This window comes from Bubalus kerabau, chromosome X (genome assembly GCF_029407905.1).
Source record: "Bubalus kerabau isolate K-KA32 ecotype Philippines breed swamp buffalo chromosome X, PCC_UOA_SB_1v2, whole genome shotgun sequence".
Taxonomy (NCBI): Eukaryota; Metazoa; Chordata; class Mammalia; order Artiodactyla; family Bovidae; genus Bubalus; species Bubalus kerabau.
In genome coordinates, this window is record NC_073647.1 from 27606430 (window position 1) to 27621096 (window position 14667).

General features: G+C 37.9%; 1 protein-coding gene across 7 annotated transcripts in view; it reads right to left on the reverse strand.

Annotated features, from left to right (window-relative positions):
- The window catches only part of ATP11C (ATPase phospholipid transporting 11C), a 171134-nt gene that overhangs the window by 47742 nt on the left and 108725 nt on the right, over window positions 1–14667 (reverse strand). For all 7 annotated transcript variants that reach the window (XR_008708645.1, XM_055565175.1, XM_055565174.1 and 4 more), the window contains 8 exons: window positions 14312–14509; window positions 9380–9541; window positions 8561–8712; window positions 7485–7556; window positions 5307–5380; window positions 3330–3433; window positions 2681–2862; window positions 1056–1319 (listed from right to left, as the gene is read on the reverse strand). Coding sequence is in view for 6 of the 7 variants with exons in the window: in XM_055565175.1 (XP_055421150.1) it covers window positions 1056–1319; window positions 2681–2862; window positions 3330–3433; window positions 5307–5380; window positions 7485–7556; window positions 8561–8712; window positions 9380–9541; window positions 14312–14509 (1208 nt within the window). In the remaining variant the exon portion in view is untranslated. The remainder of the gene's footprint in view (window positions 1–1055; window positions 1320–2680; window positions 2863–3329; window positions 3434–5306; window positions 5381–7484; window positions 7557–8560; window positions 8713–9379; window positions 9542–14311; window positions 14510–14667) is intronic.

Below are 14667 nucleotides of genomic sequence, written 5' to 3' on the forward strand. Positions count from 1 at the left end.
TACCATTTGGCTAAAGGAAGGAAACACTTATCACAGACAATTAATAAAAACCTGTTTACTCTCACTCATGTCCAAGTAACAGAAGAATAACAGCTGTTTTAAAATTGGGCATCGCCTCATGATTGCGGGTTGTTCATTTTTAAAGCCTGTGAAAACCCTAGAGATGAGGACAGAGATACAGCAGAGTTGTTAAAAGCATAGGCTCTGGAATTGGATAGACCTGTTCTACATCTTATTAGCTGTGTTATCTCGAATAAGTTACTTCATCTCTCTGAGCCTTAGTTTACCCATTTTTAACATGAAGAAAATTAGTTGTTACTGGGTTGTTGTGAAGATTAAATGAGAATAATTTAAAGTGCTTAATGCTGTTCCTGGAACAAAGAGTGTGCTTAAGAAATGTGAAATAGTATTACCTAGGGGTCTTTGGATTTAGAAGAGGAAATCGATTTGCTTATGGCCAAGGTAAATTCCAGTAATTGGTTTAGACAAACCTAAGCCATGGTCAATGTATCTCTGGGTATTGAACTACTGTGGATCAGTGCCTTTCCTTGAGAACCCTAGGTTCTACAAGTTCTTCCTAAGCAGCTTGCTGAAAGCAGTCAAGTGGCTATGCTATCAAGTGTTTGGTCTCCTTTGAAGCATAAAAATTCACATAGAAAATGGCTCCAGGACCTCAACCTGCACAGAAACTGTTACAGAAACTGACTTTATTACATTCAATTTAAGAGACCATGAAAAGGGATATTTTTTTCTTAACATGGACCAGGCCAGGATATCAATGCTAAATACTCAGACCTTAAATATTTAGAAAATGAACCACTTTTCTAAAGCTCAAGAAGTGTAGGTTTTTTTAAAAACAGAAACATGAGGTGAAAAGTGCCAAATAATCTCAAATAGGCCATTAGCCAAGTCCTCAGGGAAGGTTCTAACTCACAGGGATAAACCACCTACAACCAACCAATGATAAATTAGAGAAAACAGAGTCTTCTGCCTAAGTAGCTCTGGTTTACATCTGTACCAAGGTCTAAATATGACAAATTGATGCACTTTCTTACTTTTTAAGGCTTCTAGTACTTTTAGGAAATTCATGCAGCAGCTTCTTACGATATTCAGTCAACAACTCATGTAATCGATCCTCTTTCCTTTCGCTTTCTTCAATCGTCTTGGTGGTCAGTTCCAAGAGCTCGGTGTTGGTTTGGAAAAGGCGGCAGGCATAGCAGGTGGATTTTGCAGTCTCCATCTTGTCGCCAGTAAGCACCCAGACTTTCAGACCTGCGGCATGCAGGGCTTCAATGGTCTCAGCGGCTTGATCTTGTAGCCTGGGAACACAAAGGAAACCTTGTTATCTTTGAAAATTCCTGACACAGATTCTGCAAGAAGGCTTGTTAAAGAGAGTATTCTTATAATTCATAGCAATTTTGGAATCTTGACATGTTTTAATAGTTACTTTTCTTATATATCCTCTACCCTTTCTAAGCATATTCTTGTTGGCATAATTTTACTTATTAAAGTACATTTCAGACAATGAGGTTTTGAAAGTTCATGACCTCTCTTAAGGTTACTGGTATCTAATGACAGAAATAAGAATCATCACTCTTAGCTAAAATGTTCAGAATCTCACCAAATGGTCTTACTCATTGTCACTTTAACATATTTCATTATGTTGTCTACAAATACTTAATGTGGTTCAAAACTGAAAAGGCCAGACACATCCTAATGAGATACTGAGAGAAGTCAGCAAATTCCCATCCCTGAGGACCTTGAAAGCCAAACATTCTAAAAGACAATTTAAGCATAATTTTCAAAGGGAAGGACAGAAGAAGGATACTTCGTATTCCTTCTGGCTAGAGAATAACAATGAAATTGTTGTTTAGTTGGCAAGTTGGTCTGACTCTTTGTGACCCCGTGGACTGTAGCCAACCAGGCTCCTCTGTCCATGGGATTTCCCAGGCAAGAATACTTGAGCAGGTTGCCATTTCCTCCTCCAGGGGATCTTCCTGACCCAGGGATTGAACCTGCATCTCCTGCATTGGCAGGCTGATTCTTTACCACTGAGCCACCAGGGAAGCCCAAATTATGCTGTATGAATTCTATTAGAACCTTTCAACATAGCTGAATCTATGTTTATAACTTTGTGTTTGGGTTAAGCCTGATAATTCGCATTCATTACTTCTAGAAAACTCCCAAAATAGAATCTAAAACATATTTTTTCAAGCAGATCAATTTTGGAGCCCTATAATCATGTCCGGCAGAGCCAATTATTTTAAAAATGTGCTCTAGTCTGTTAAACCAGGTTACAATGAGTTCTCATGTTGCTTGCTCTACCTTGAATTTCCCTTCTGCTCATATGTCTGTCAAAATCATATCCATTCTACCAAACACCACCTGAATGATACCTCTAGCACACAACTTCCTGCACATAGTAAGACTACTTCATAAATATCTGTATAAATGAAGGGAAGGCATAGGAAGTACTCAAAAGACCTTAGAGATGACAGATTCATATTCTTCTAAGTCACAAATACTTAACTCAAAAATTATTTCCACAAACAGTTCAAAACCTGGTGTACAGACAAAGCTAAATCAAAGATTTCAAAGCTTGGAATAAATAACCAATCTGGACAGATACTACTCTAAATGATTGGTCATTAAAATAACAAGAGTATCATTTTCTAGTTACTTGTCTTCCACTGCAGTGGCTCCAATTAAATGCATGTCTGTCTCAATCTCATCGAAAACCTTTTCCATTTTTTCTTCTCTGTCTTGTAAGGCCATTTTTGCCTCTATGAGCTGTCTGTTAACTCTTTCATAATCATCTGGAGCAATTTCTTTGAAGGCTATACAAAGTGTCCGATACCCCTCCTAGAAGCAAAGTAGGAGATCTCTAGTTATCCAAATAACAAAAACAAACAAAATACACTCTTTAAATACTCGTGCTTTATCATACCAAAAAAAAAAAAAAAAAAAGAAATTCTGACTAATTTCCTTTTCAGTTAAAAAAGGGAGAAAAAACAGATTGCATTAGGTTAACATTCAACTGGGTTCAGAATAACAAAATAATACCTCTTGGGTTTAAAAAAACACAAAAGCAGAACATAAAACAAAGATTCTTGAAAAGTCTTCAAAGGCTGCAAATTTTGAACAGAAACTTGCTCCAGGATGTTTTATATTAAAATAAGGAAAATAATATTACAAAATCCCCCAATACAAAAATAGACCATAAAAATAAGCTAAAATTCATTTAAATTGTCCTTTATATAGCAATCCACAGACACAGTCATCTCTAGCATTTTTCCCTCTCTCTATTGAGGGGTGGGGTGCAGGCTCACCATCGCATTATGTTCCACATGGACTTTAATTAAGTCGATTTCATGATTTTGTACCCTGGGGAAAACTGCTGAGTCGGCTCCTTTACAAAAGAGAAGTATGTCTCCTAAAATAAAGAATCAGAGTACTTGACTTACTTAGAGTTAGATTGGTATTGGGATTTTCATAACAGTAACTATTACGGTGGCTTCTCCCTCCCAGCAGCTGTGTATCCTGAGACTGCCTTGGAATGTTCACCCAACTGGAAGCAGACATCTTGACCTTCACTCTGTCAAGACAATATCCACCACCTCTGAGGACCAATAAGGACACAACTAATACCCTAGAGTTTACAGTATGCACCTCTGTTAAAAGATATACCCTGTAAGTGAATCACTTGTGTCAAGGAGCTGCATCTGACTAAATTCACTATGAGGATGCTGTCAACCATGGTCTAAAAGCCACATGTAGCATTTATGGATGTCAAGGAGCAAACTCAAGCTCAAACAAGAAAAAATCATTTTCAAAGCTTAAACATGTTAGCTTTTAGCAGTAGCTTGCTGATTTTCACTGGAAACTGGAGAATTGCTCTGTAGAATGCTATTATAAATACAGCTTTATACCAGTCTGTGTACCCAGGAGCATAGACAGTTGACCTTTAAGAAAGAGATTCCAACCTTATAAGGCAAAGTGCTAAGTTCAAGAAGTTAAAAAATGGTAGCTCTGAGGTCAAGGCCCTTGGGAGACCACTTCCTCAGACATCTCACCATCTGCAATAGAATGCAGACATGCACAGGTACAGGTAAGAACAGAATTCTACACATTAGGTGTATTTTTTTTTTTTTTTAATTTCTCTCACAGGGACCTCCCTGGTGATCAAGTGGTTTAGAATCTGCCTTCCAATGCAGGGGATGCAGGTTCAATCCCTGGTCTTGGAAGTAAGAGCCCACATGCTGTGGAGCAACTAAGCCCATACGCCACAATGAAGAGCCTGCGTGCTGCAACTAAGACCCGATGCAGCCAAATAAATAAATAAATATTAAAAGACACTTCTCTAGCATATCCATGGTGTGTTTAAAAGTCATAGAACAAATTCCACATTCACATATAATGAAACCAACGTTGTAACTTTGCAGTCACACCACAAAGTATGAATAAGGATGGACATATTCCCTCAAGGGTCTGTCTATATCTTCCCATTCTCATATTATGAAAGTTTCAACCGATTTAATCCTAAAAAGTTAATTAATAGGAAATAAATCAAGAATATTTTGAAAAACCACCTAGAGACATACATACAGAGACACACACAGACACACACTTATACAGAGGAATCTGAGCCAACAAATGAAGCAGCAATGCTACCCCATGGGTATTGCTGAATCTGAGCATAAGGCATCACAGCCACCACAGCTTCTCCTAAGAACATGGGTGAACCCTGAAAGGATGGCACTGGTTCCCCTGCAAAGGGCAAGCTTCTTTATTGTGTGAAACAAAGAGCCCAGGGTGCTAGAGTAAATCATGTGCCCTTTCCCAGCAGTGGGGCCTTGGTCATCTCTGGCTCACCTGCTCCCAGACAGTGTAAAGCATTGGGGAGTTAGGATGGTCAGGGAGGGAGAACCAGCAACTCTCTACACTCAAAAACTACTGCTAGTAATCGCAAATCATGCAGTTGTAGTGGGCTGCCACAGGTAGACACTGGTGGTGATTGGTCAGTACCCTGAACTGTAAAAAAAAGTCACCCTTTCTGTTCCTGTTTGGATATCCAAGACTGAGAAGTGGAGCTCACTTTTCAAGAAACTTCATATATTGTCATACTAGGGGTTCTGCCACTGATAATTTGACAAGCTGAACAGGTACTTATGTAAATACATTCAGGGATATATAAGAGCTTTAAGTAATCAAACACTACTACATGAAATGTTTTTCTCTCTTGAAGTAGTTGATCAACAAATCTACAAATGGAAAGAAAGAAAAAGTCAAGTCTTAAATATGCATACCTGTTTGAGTCTTCACAATTACACTCATACGACGGCGGACAGCATCAAAGTTTAAGGTGTGAAGAAGTTCATACCTTTAATAGAAAAAAAAAAAGTGAGAAAAGTGAAATACCAAGACCACACTGGGGAAAAAAAAAAACACACAACAGAAACATTTTACATTAACAGAGCTTTCCTCTTGGATTAAGGGTCGCTGCTTGTGTGCACAAGGGTTCTTTCCATTGTGTCTTTGGAATTTCTCTGCACTTGGAACATGCTGTCAGAGGACACTAGCGGTGGTTAAGGGGTTCCTATACCTTCTCATTATATGACTTAAAATAGTAAGGGGAGAGTGACTGCATAGGAATGAGGTACAAAGAGCTGTCCCACCAAGCCATATCTAGAGGCTATCTAGAAATAGTCCCATCCTGCCACTTATTTTAATCATCTACGGAATGCCTACTATGTGTTGGGCACAGTGACAGATGCTGGAGAAGACACATGAATCTTCTCTTAAGGGGCTTATCATATGATAAGGATGTGTGTGTGAGTTAGTTGCTCAGTTGTGTTCGACTCTCTGCGTCCTTATGGACCGCAGCCCACCAGGCTCCTATGTCCGTGAATTCTCCAGGCACGAATACTGGAGTGAGTTGCCATGCCCTCCGCTAAGGGATATTCCTGACCTAAGGATCAGACCCACGTCTCTTGCATTGCACGCAGACTCTTTACCATCTGAACTACCAGGAAAGCCCATGATAAGGGAAGCAGAGGTTAATGAAGTGACTACCTCCTAGTCTTCCAAATACTGAAGTAAAGGAACACACAGAGGAGATGTAGGAGCACAGAAGGAAGGCCTCCTGGAGGAGGTTTTGCCTGAGCTGTGTCTTGCAGCAGTGACATGATAGAGAAAGGATATCATGGCACTCTGAGTATAGAGAAGAGCGTGTGCAAAGGCAGAGCAACATGAGAGCACATGGCCCGTGGCGGGACTGACAGTAGTCCACATAAGGCTGAGATCTAGTTGATAGGGGTGCAGCAAGACAGGTAGGTAGGGATTAGGACCTGACAACATTGTGGGCCATTGCAGATACTTGGGATTTTATCCTAATGGCAATAGTAATCCATTGAAGGGTATAAACAGTGGAATGACATGATCAGCTCTGTGTTGCACTGGCTAAGCTATGCAGTAGATGAAATGAAGAAGAAAAATAAGAGTTATTTGAGAAAGTGTGCGGAAATAGTTTCTTGAAAATAAATAACTTATATACAACTATCTGATTTAAAAGTATTTACTACCAAGCTTGTCTTTGATGGGAGTGAGCAGGTCACTGGTTTGGGGATATAGGATATGTGTGTAAGACATCTACTTGTAGCATAATGTCTCATTTGCTATTGGCCAGATGGGGGTACTGTTGTGAACTGGCTAGAATCTGGACTTTGACAATAATTCGGCTCCTTCCTGGCAGTCAGGCCAAAGAGTCTTCCTCTGGCTCTTGAACATTCCTTTCCAAAGAGGCATATTCCCTAGCAAATTTACATGCGTTACAGGTTTCTGAGATGGGTCTCAGGAGATGCTAGGAGTCCGAATGAAAGTCAGATAATTATATTTCAAGTTCTTATAAAGGATATAAAATTAATCAGAGGGCCTAAATAAAACCTGTTATTAAGGCAAGGTAGATTTGTTTGTTGGGATCTCTGTAGCAAAAAGAAAAAAAAAAGGAAATGTGGAGCTTACTACTGCATCAGAGTACTACCCTGGGGCTCACACTCAAGTATCTAGAATAAGAGAAAGTTTCTGACACCAAAGCTATTATGACTGGCAGGGCGTGTAATCCCAGAATGATTCGTCAGGTTCTAGACAGCAGAAGGTTTCATACATGTTCACTGATTTTTCTTGCAGCATGTGCTGGAGACCTGAAATGGCATCTAAAATTCAGAAAAGTCCAGGCAGATGCTCATTCAGGCTACTGGATCGATGTGTGAACAAAACTGAAATCATTTACACCTCAAACGCTAATTTCTGCCACTCTATGAAAAATGTCTTCTACTCCAGCTACATTTATATAAAACTCTTACCTGGGAGAGCAGAGTCTTATATTTATAGATGCAATCACTTCCTTTTGCTGCCCTTCCTAAATCCATCTAAAGCTGACTGTGGAGTTAAGAAGTGAGAATCATCAAACATACGGTGCTACTTACTCTTCTATTTCTTTTCTTTGGTTCTCTACTCTCATATAGCCATTCTGAACACCTACAAATGTGAATCCATACCTGTGAAACAAAATAAAAAAGACCACTGTGTATTTTTAAAGAATGATGAATTTCCCTTTGCACTGGGGTTATTCATACTTGTTCATTGTTTTCTTCTTTTTCATAAAACCCCAATCTATAGCTGTACTTCCTTTTACTTGCTGAGATATAACGCAGACCAAGTCAATGCCCAGTCACAAATCATAACCAAAAAAAGAGGCAATTTGTAATTTCAATTCTGTAGCTAACACATGGGGTGACCTTTTATCCACTTAATCATCTTGGGCCTCACGGATAAAGCAGGACTTTCAGTAACCAAATGATATCAAAATTGCTGGGAGTACTTCAGAAATAACATGTGTTATATGAAAAGTGACCATTGTTAGAAGATTTCCAAAATATAATGTGAACATTTGGACTTCTGGCTGGAATGCACAAATAGTGATGAAAGTTACAACTATGCATTGCTATTTTCTTTTTGGTCTTAATTGGTTAGGTTTGGGAATTTTTTCCAACTTTCCGATAAAGTAGCTTGGCTTCTTATTAAAGAATAAGGATACCCATAAGACAAGGTTATTGAAGCAAATAAGAGAAAAAAACAAAATAATGCCTGTCCTCCTGTGATTTCACTTTCTTTGGAGAAATAAAAGAAATGTTTGATTTTTTTTTACTCTTTGAAAATGCTAATGTATTTTTCTACAACTTATTTTGGGGTTTTAAAATATCATTACTTACTGAGGTATAACTAATGGAGAACTGCAAATATTTAATATGTGCAACTGGATGACTTTGGAAACATGCGTATGTCTGTGACATCATCATCACAATCAAGGGAATAGATATCCTGAAATTTCTCAGTTTCTTTGGATCTTTTTGCTTTTTTGTTGTTTGGGGTAATAAGAACATTTAACATATGAGATCTACTCTTTTAACAAACTTTGAAGTGAGAATACCATATTGTTAACTACAGGGAGAACATTATTATTATCCTGAAATTATTCATCCAGCATAACATATGTGCTTACTTTTTAGCTCCTTTGACCAAAGCTATTTCATCTGGTGAAGATGACATATAGGTTAATTCAGATGACTCTGTAACTCCATCAACAGTATCATTTGGTTTAACTTCTACAGTGTGACATAAACACAAGGCACGCAGAAAGAGCTCTTCTCGATTCTGTTGAACAGTGACAGAAAAATGACTATATTATTTTTACTGTGATCACTTGGTAAGTAGTCAATGAACAGAGAAAAGTTATTAATGTGAGAGTATGTTATAACCACCAGCAAATTGAATAGCAGAGATTTATGAATTCCTAATACTCAAATGAGCTATATATTCTCCTAATCCCTGCCAACATGCCTGGTCCCCAGCTAACATACCTTAGGGGCTCTATCAACTCATTCTTACTGCAGTGCCACCTAATCCCAAAGCAGTGACATCTCCATGGCCTAAAAGAATGCATTCAGTTCTAATTCACAATCTGGCAATAGCTCAGGTGCATGGAGACTCTGGTTCATTTAATGCCTAGACACTCCTGGGGCTTGAATGATTTCAGTAGACATCATTCTTGGAGTAGCTCATATTTTTAAAGATAAAGCACCAAATATGATCACACAGTGAAAGATTTACCCAAATGCCATTTCTCACAATGTTCACTTTTTATAAATTCTACTTGTTTACAAATTCCAGAAGCGTCCATAAAATAAGAAAGGTGAAGTTGCAACAACGAACAAATGGCTATTCAAAAGTCTATGTCACGTGCCCAAATCCTTCATTTCTGTTAACATATGCCTATCTAAATTGATTTCTCAAGACAAAATGGTAACGCAAAAAATGCCACCTTATCAGCTCTGTCCAAATATGGTAAGGGTCCATCAGTTTGAGAGAGTCCATCAGTCTCCTGAGCTACACCTTTATACTTATGCCCATCTATGCAGCATTCAATGAATTCCATGCTGTTTTCAGTAAGTGTTCCGGTCTTATCAGTAAATACATAATCCACCTAAAAACAAGAATACAAACATATGCATTCTTACTTTCTTCAATGTGATTAACTTTTAGTTAGCATGGCTATTTTCATATCCACAGAAATCACCTTTTCCAAAGACTTGTCAAATGTCAGACAATGACAGAAGCAGTATTATCAAATGAATGAGAAATGAACATGTATTTTTTAAGATTCTGAAATAGTATCACATGTCTAAGGTTCTTGTTGTTCATTTGCTAAGTCGTGCCTGACTCTTTGGTAGACCTACTCAAATACAGGAGATTAGTAGGAAGGAAAACTGTGGCTATTTTGTCCAAACTAAGACTCCTTCAATTTAACACCTACATGTTTTGATATAAAGAAGTTAACATAACAAAAGTCAATAAAGAAGTTAACATAACAAAAGTCAATTTTCCAAGCAGGAAACATTTTATGGACCACTTATTTCTCTATCTCTGACACACACAGAAAATATATTTGATAGGAACTAAATTAATTCGGCCCTGGAGAAGGAAATGGCAACCCACTCCAGTATTCTTGTCTGGGAAATCCCAAAGACAGAGGAGCCTGGTGGGCTATATAGTCCATGGAGTCGCAAAGAGTGGGACACGACTTAGCAACTGAGCATGCACGTAAGCAAATGGGATGTAACAAAAGTTTTCCTTGAAAAGTAAAATTTTCTATAAATATACTGGATTGAAGTGAAATGCATTGTGTCTTATATGTATGTAACAGTTACAGAATATAGACAGACAGGGGAAATAATAATAACAGTTACTTAATTAGGAGACACAATAAGTCAATAAATGATCAAAAACATAAATGAAATTTCTTCCCCAATACTATGTATATTTTAAGATACTCCTCAAAAAAGTCTCCAAATTAAAAAAAAAGGAGCAGAGTTTATAATGATAGGTTAAAGTATAAGCATACTTTCATAAATAATGGAAAAAATAAGCTATGAAATAAATTTTCCATGTAAAATAAGCCTTTTTGAGCATTTCCATTTTATCTCAGTTTTTATCTCTTCTATTTATAACATCTGGCTTTTGGAAACCCACAATTTTATCCTCCTTTTTGGCAATTTATGCTTAAATAGTTAAAATTACGGGCTGACAGGAACAAGCATAAGTACAAGATTAAGGTTTTTATTATGTAAGGGAGAAAGAGATGAACTGCGGCAGTAGCTGCTTTCTAATTATTTTTCAAAGCTTTTCACGGTAGCAGCACTGGCACAAATATAGCATTCCAATCTTCTCTTTTTTCTGTTAGCCAGCCAAGTTTGAATTCTCCCTTTAAATTAATCCAAGTGCTATTATTCCTGTATCATCTAGATTTTTCTAGTTAAAGTGAAATTCTTTGGGGCTTTTTGTGTGATCAAAATTATTAACCTTCATTGTCTTCCAAAAGGTTCTCCTGGGTTGGTGAAGCTCCTATAGCTGACTGAGCATTAACCCATTTTGAAATCTTTTATAGATTACAAAGGTAATAACTTTAAAAACATAAAGTGCAATTGTTTGCCTATATATAGCAGTTTGTACAGTATGGATCTGTCTACAATGAATCTCAAGGGTATAGGCCAACAAAGTATACTGTGATAGAGGGATTATCAAACTGTAGTCTGCAGCACACTCAGTTGGAGGGTGCTTGTTAACTCAGATCACTGGGCTCTATCACCAGAGTTCCTGACTCAGTAGCTCTTGGGGTGGGACAAGATAATGTGCACTTCTAATCAGTTCCCAGGTGATGCTGATGCTGCTGTTCCTGAGCTCATGCTCTGAGAACCAATGATCTAATATATGCGCTATACTAAGGGCAAGAGGAGGAGAAGATTGGCTATTATTAAAGAGTATCCTCATACTTATAGGAGAGACAGGGCTGACGAGTGAGAGGCTACTGCCTGCCTCTGATTCTCATCAGCCTCTTCCTCTTTAGTGGTAGGTTTGAGCAGGTTGCAGACCTTCTCTATCAGTAAGCAAGTTCAAAGTCATCAATTTATGGACAGAAAGCCTAAAGTGAGATAGCTGTTTAAGAATAGAGAGAGCCCTAAGATAAAGGCTGAACACGTGAAATCATCTAGTTTACAGGTCAAAATATTTTTTATGGTTTAAACTTAGTGAAGACCTTCTATGGAGTCATGGCTCCACCACCCAGTAACTTTGTGACCTTGGAAAAACTCCCATCTCTCTGAACATTAAACATTAGCCTTAAATAATCAAAGCTGCTGCACAAGGCTGTAAAGATTACTAAATATGCTTGCAAGCTCTAAGTTGTTACATAGATGTTGACTGTCATTGCTGCTGACCTGATCAAAATCACAGTACTGGACTCTTTCCATCATTTCATAGTCCCTATAATTTTTCTGATTATCACCACATTGCTACAGTTAGGGTATGATAAGTGAATTTCTTCAACTATATGGTGAACAACTCGAGGTTTTCTTGTTTACTTTGTAACAGTAGCCCCCAGAACCAAGAACGTATCTTAGATAACACAGAACTTTAGTGCACAACCACTAGATTGAATTACTGGAATCAGAGTATATACTCTGGCATACTGCTGGGCATAGCTGAGAGACTGAGAGGGGATATGAAGGAACAGACTATCCCCACAATTTTTTAAAGGTTAAAACCATTTGGTTGTCTAAAGGACAGATGTCTAATCATAAAAGACCCCATTCTATTCCAATTGAACTGAGCAGTCTACTTCTTTTTGCTTTTCAAGTCAAAGACAAACAGTGTTCTAAACATATCTTCCTATTTTCTTTTAATACCAATGTGGGTCACTTTGAAAGAGGTTAAGCAAGTGTTTGCAATGGTACTGATGGAAATTGACACTGCTCTTAGGTAAAATAAAAGTCCTATAGATTTTAAACTATGACTCATCAAGGAGGAAACCGGTTACACTTGATTTTGTGTGTACTGGTCCACTAAATGCAAAACAAAATCATTTGAAGACTTCCTTGCATTTTCATTTAGGCTGTTTCTACACATACAAGCTGATGTAAGTTGGTATGATGGTAAGTTGTTTTTATACTGTACAAATATAAGTGGTGGTCTGGTTATTACCTTAGTTGGTTAAATGATGATCATACCCAAAAAAGCAGGTTTTAGTGGGGGAAAGAAGTGGTGGCTAAAATGAAAACTGGTTTGTTTTAACTGATCAGATTTATTATTAATAGATCATTATCCAAAGCTCTATTTTACTTTCTGAAGTATGAATAAGTCTAGATGATAGGAACAAAACCACATCCTCGTAGATAAGATGGAATCTGATGAGGTGGAGGTCTGGCCTGGATAGCCTGCCTATCTCTCATGAGAATTAGGTGCCACATGTGGAAAGATGGCTGTTCTATTTGCAGCAGCTGGGGACTAGCCATGTTCACCCTTGGGTAGGTTAATCCATGCAGTCAGGCACTGAATCTAGAAGAGGCAGATCAGCTGTCAGGGAAAAGTTCACCAGAGGTGGCTTATAACTCATTTTTTTTTCCCATGCAAAAGAGTTGCAGAGTGATGCCTTTTGCTGGGACTAGAGCAGTTCTACCAGGCTCAGTCCCTGGATGAAAAGTTCTGGTTTACAAAGGCTAAGGTCAGCTGTGGTCACTGAAGTGACCTATAAAAGAAACTTCTGGGAACAATATATAAGGGAAAGGCATTTGCCTGTTCATGGCTTATTCTATCCTCTGTGACTCAGTGTCTCTGTGGGAGGCAGATGCCACCCTCTGGGATCCTGGAGTCCTAGAGTCAGGTCTCAACACAATGGTATCTGGAGAATCCTTTCAGCTTTGTGACTAGTTGTCAAGAGGATACTCTAGTTTAGGCAAAGGTTGTGTAAAGAACAGAAATACAGAGTGGGGGTAGTGGGAGACTGAATTCAGGAGCAGAGTTTTGAGGTATAGGTGCAAATCGGTACCATTTAAAACAACTGTGAGGCCCTGTCTCAGCCACACAGTTCCATTAACTGATTCTGCATCTCCTAGTCCCAGAAATGACATTTCCACAGCCTTGACATTCTAAATATAAAGAGAAGAAAATGCAAGCCAAAACACTCCCTTCGGCTTGTGAAAATCATTACGTGACATAGTAAATTCAGATAAACACAAAAACTTTCTCAATACTAGTCAGAAAAGAACCCAAGAAGTCACCACTTGAAGAATTACAGCTAGGCTTCAGCCTAGCATTTGAAAACAACCTGGGTTAGCAAGAAGTTCAAAGCTTGGACTACACTGGTACATGAAGCAAAAAGCATTTAGTGGAGTGCATGCCCTCACATCTTCCCTTCATTTAAATTCTTGCACAGAATAAACAACTCTGCTTTCTAGGTCTATATTCCATCTGATCAGAAATGTTCAAGAAAACATACCAAGAAAATGTCCATAGGACAACTCTGGTCAATTTGGTTTATGGAACAAAATGTATTTATAAAATAGCTTTATTTACACTACCCCACATTCTATCCCTAAATGATTATAGATGGTGATGAAGACTACTTGTTTTCTGTTTCAAAGCAATAACCCATAATCAACACCACCAACAGGTTGAGCTTTAAAGAGAATTTCTGTAACATTTAAATTTAATACATAAATCGGGTCTTTCTCAAAAATGCCAGCAAAAACTGACACTATAGTTAAGATAACATCACTTGCCTTCATTACATGCCTGCATAAAGAAATTTTTATTGAGTTACATTTCCAAATGTGAAATGGTCGCAAACACTGGTGATCCAGACTACAATAAAAGCAATTTTCACTATGTTACCTTATTTTAAGTAAGAATGAGTTCTTACCTGACCAAGTTCTTCATTAAGGTCTGATGTGTTAACCAGGGCTCCTTCATTAATTTCTTCATCATAGAAGTCGTTATCCCATGAAATGAAGAAGGAGCCCAAGAATTTTTGCATTTCTACTGTGACATACATGGAGACAGGAATGATAAAGTTGAACAGAACCATAAATGACAGGAAGTCGGTGAACATTTTCAAAACCTAAAAAAAAAGGGAATAGTTCATAATTAAACACACAGTTCCATCAAGCAAGTGTAATATACACTTTCTATCTTTTAATTTCAATGCTGAAAGCACTGCTCTTGCTATAAAAAAGAAACTTCCCAATGACACTATATCATTGGTCAACATTATCATCA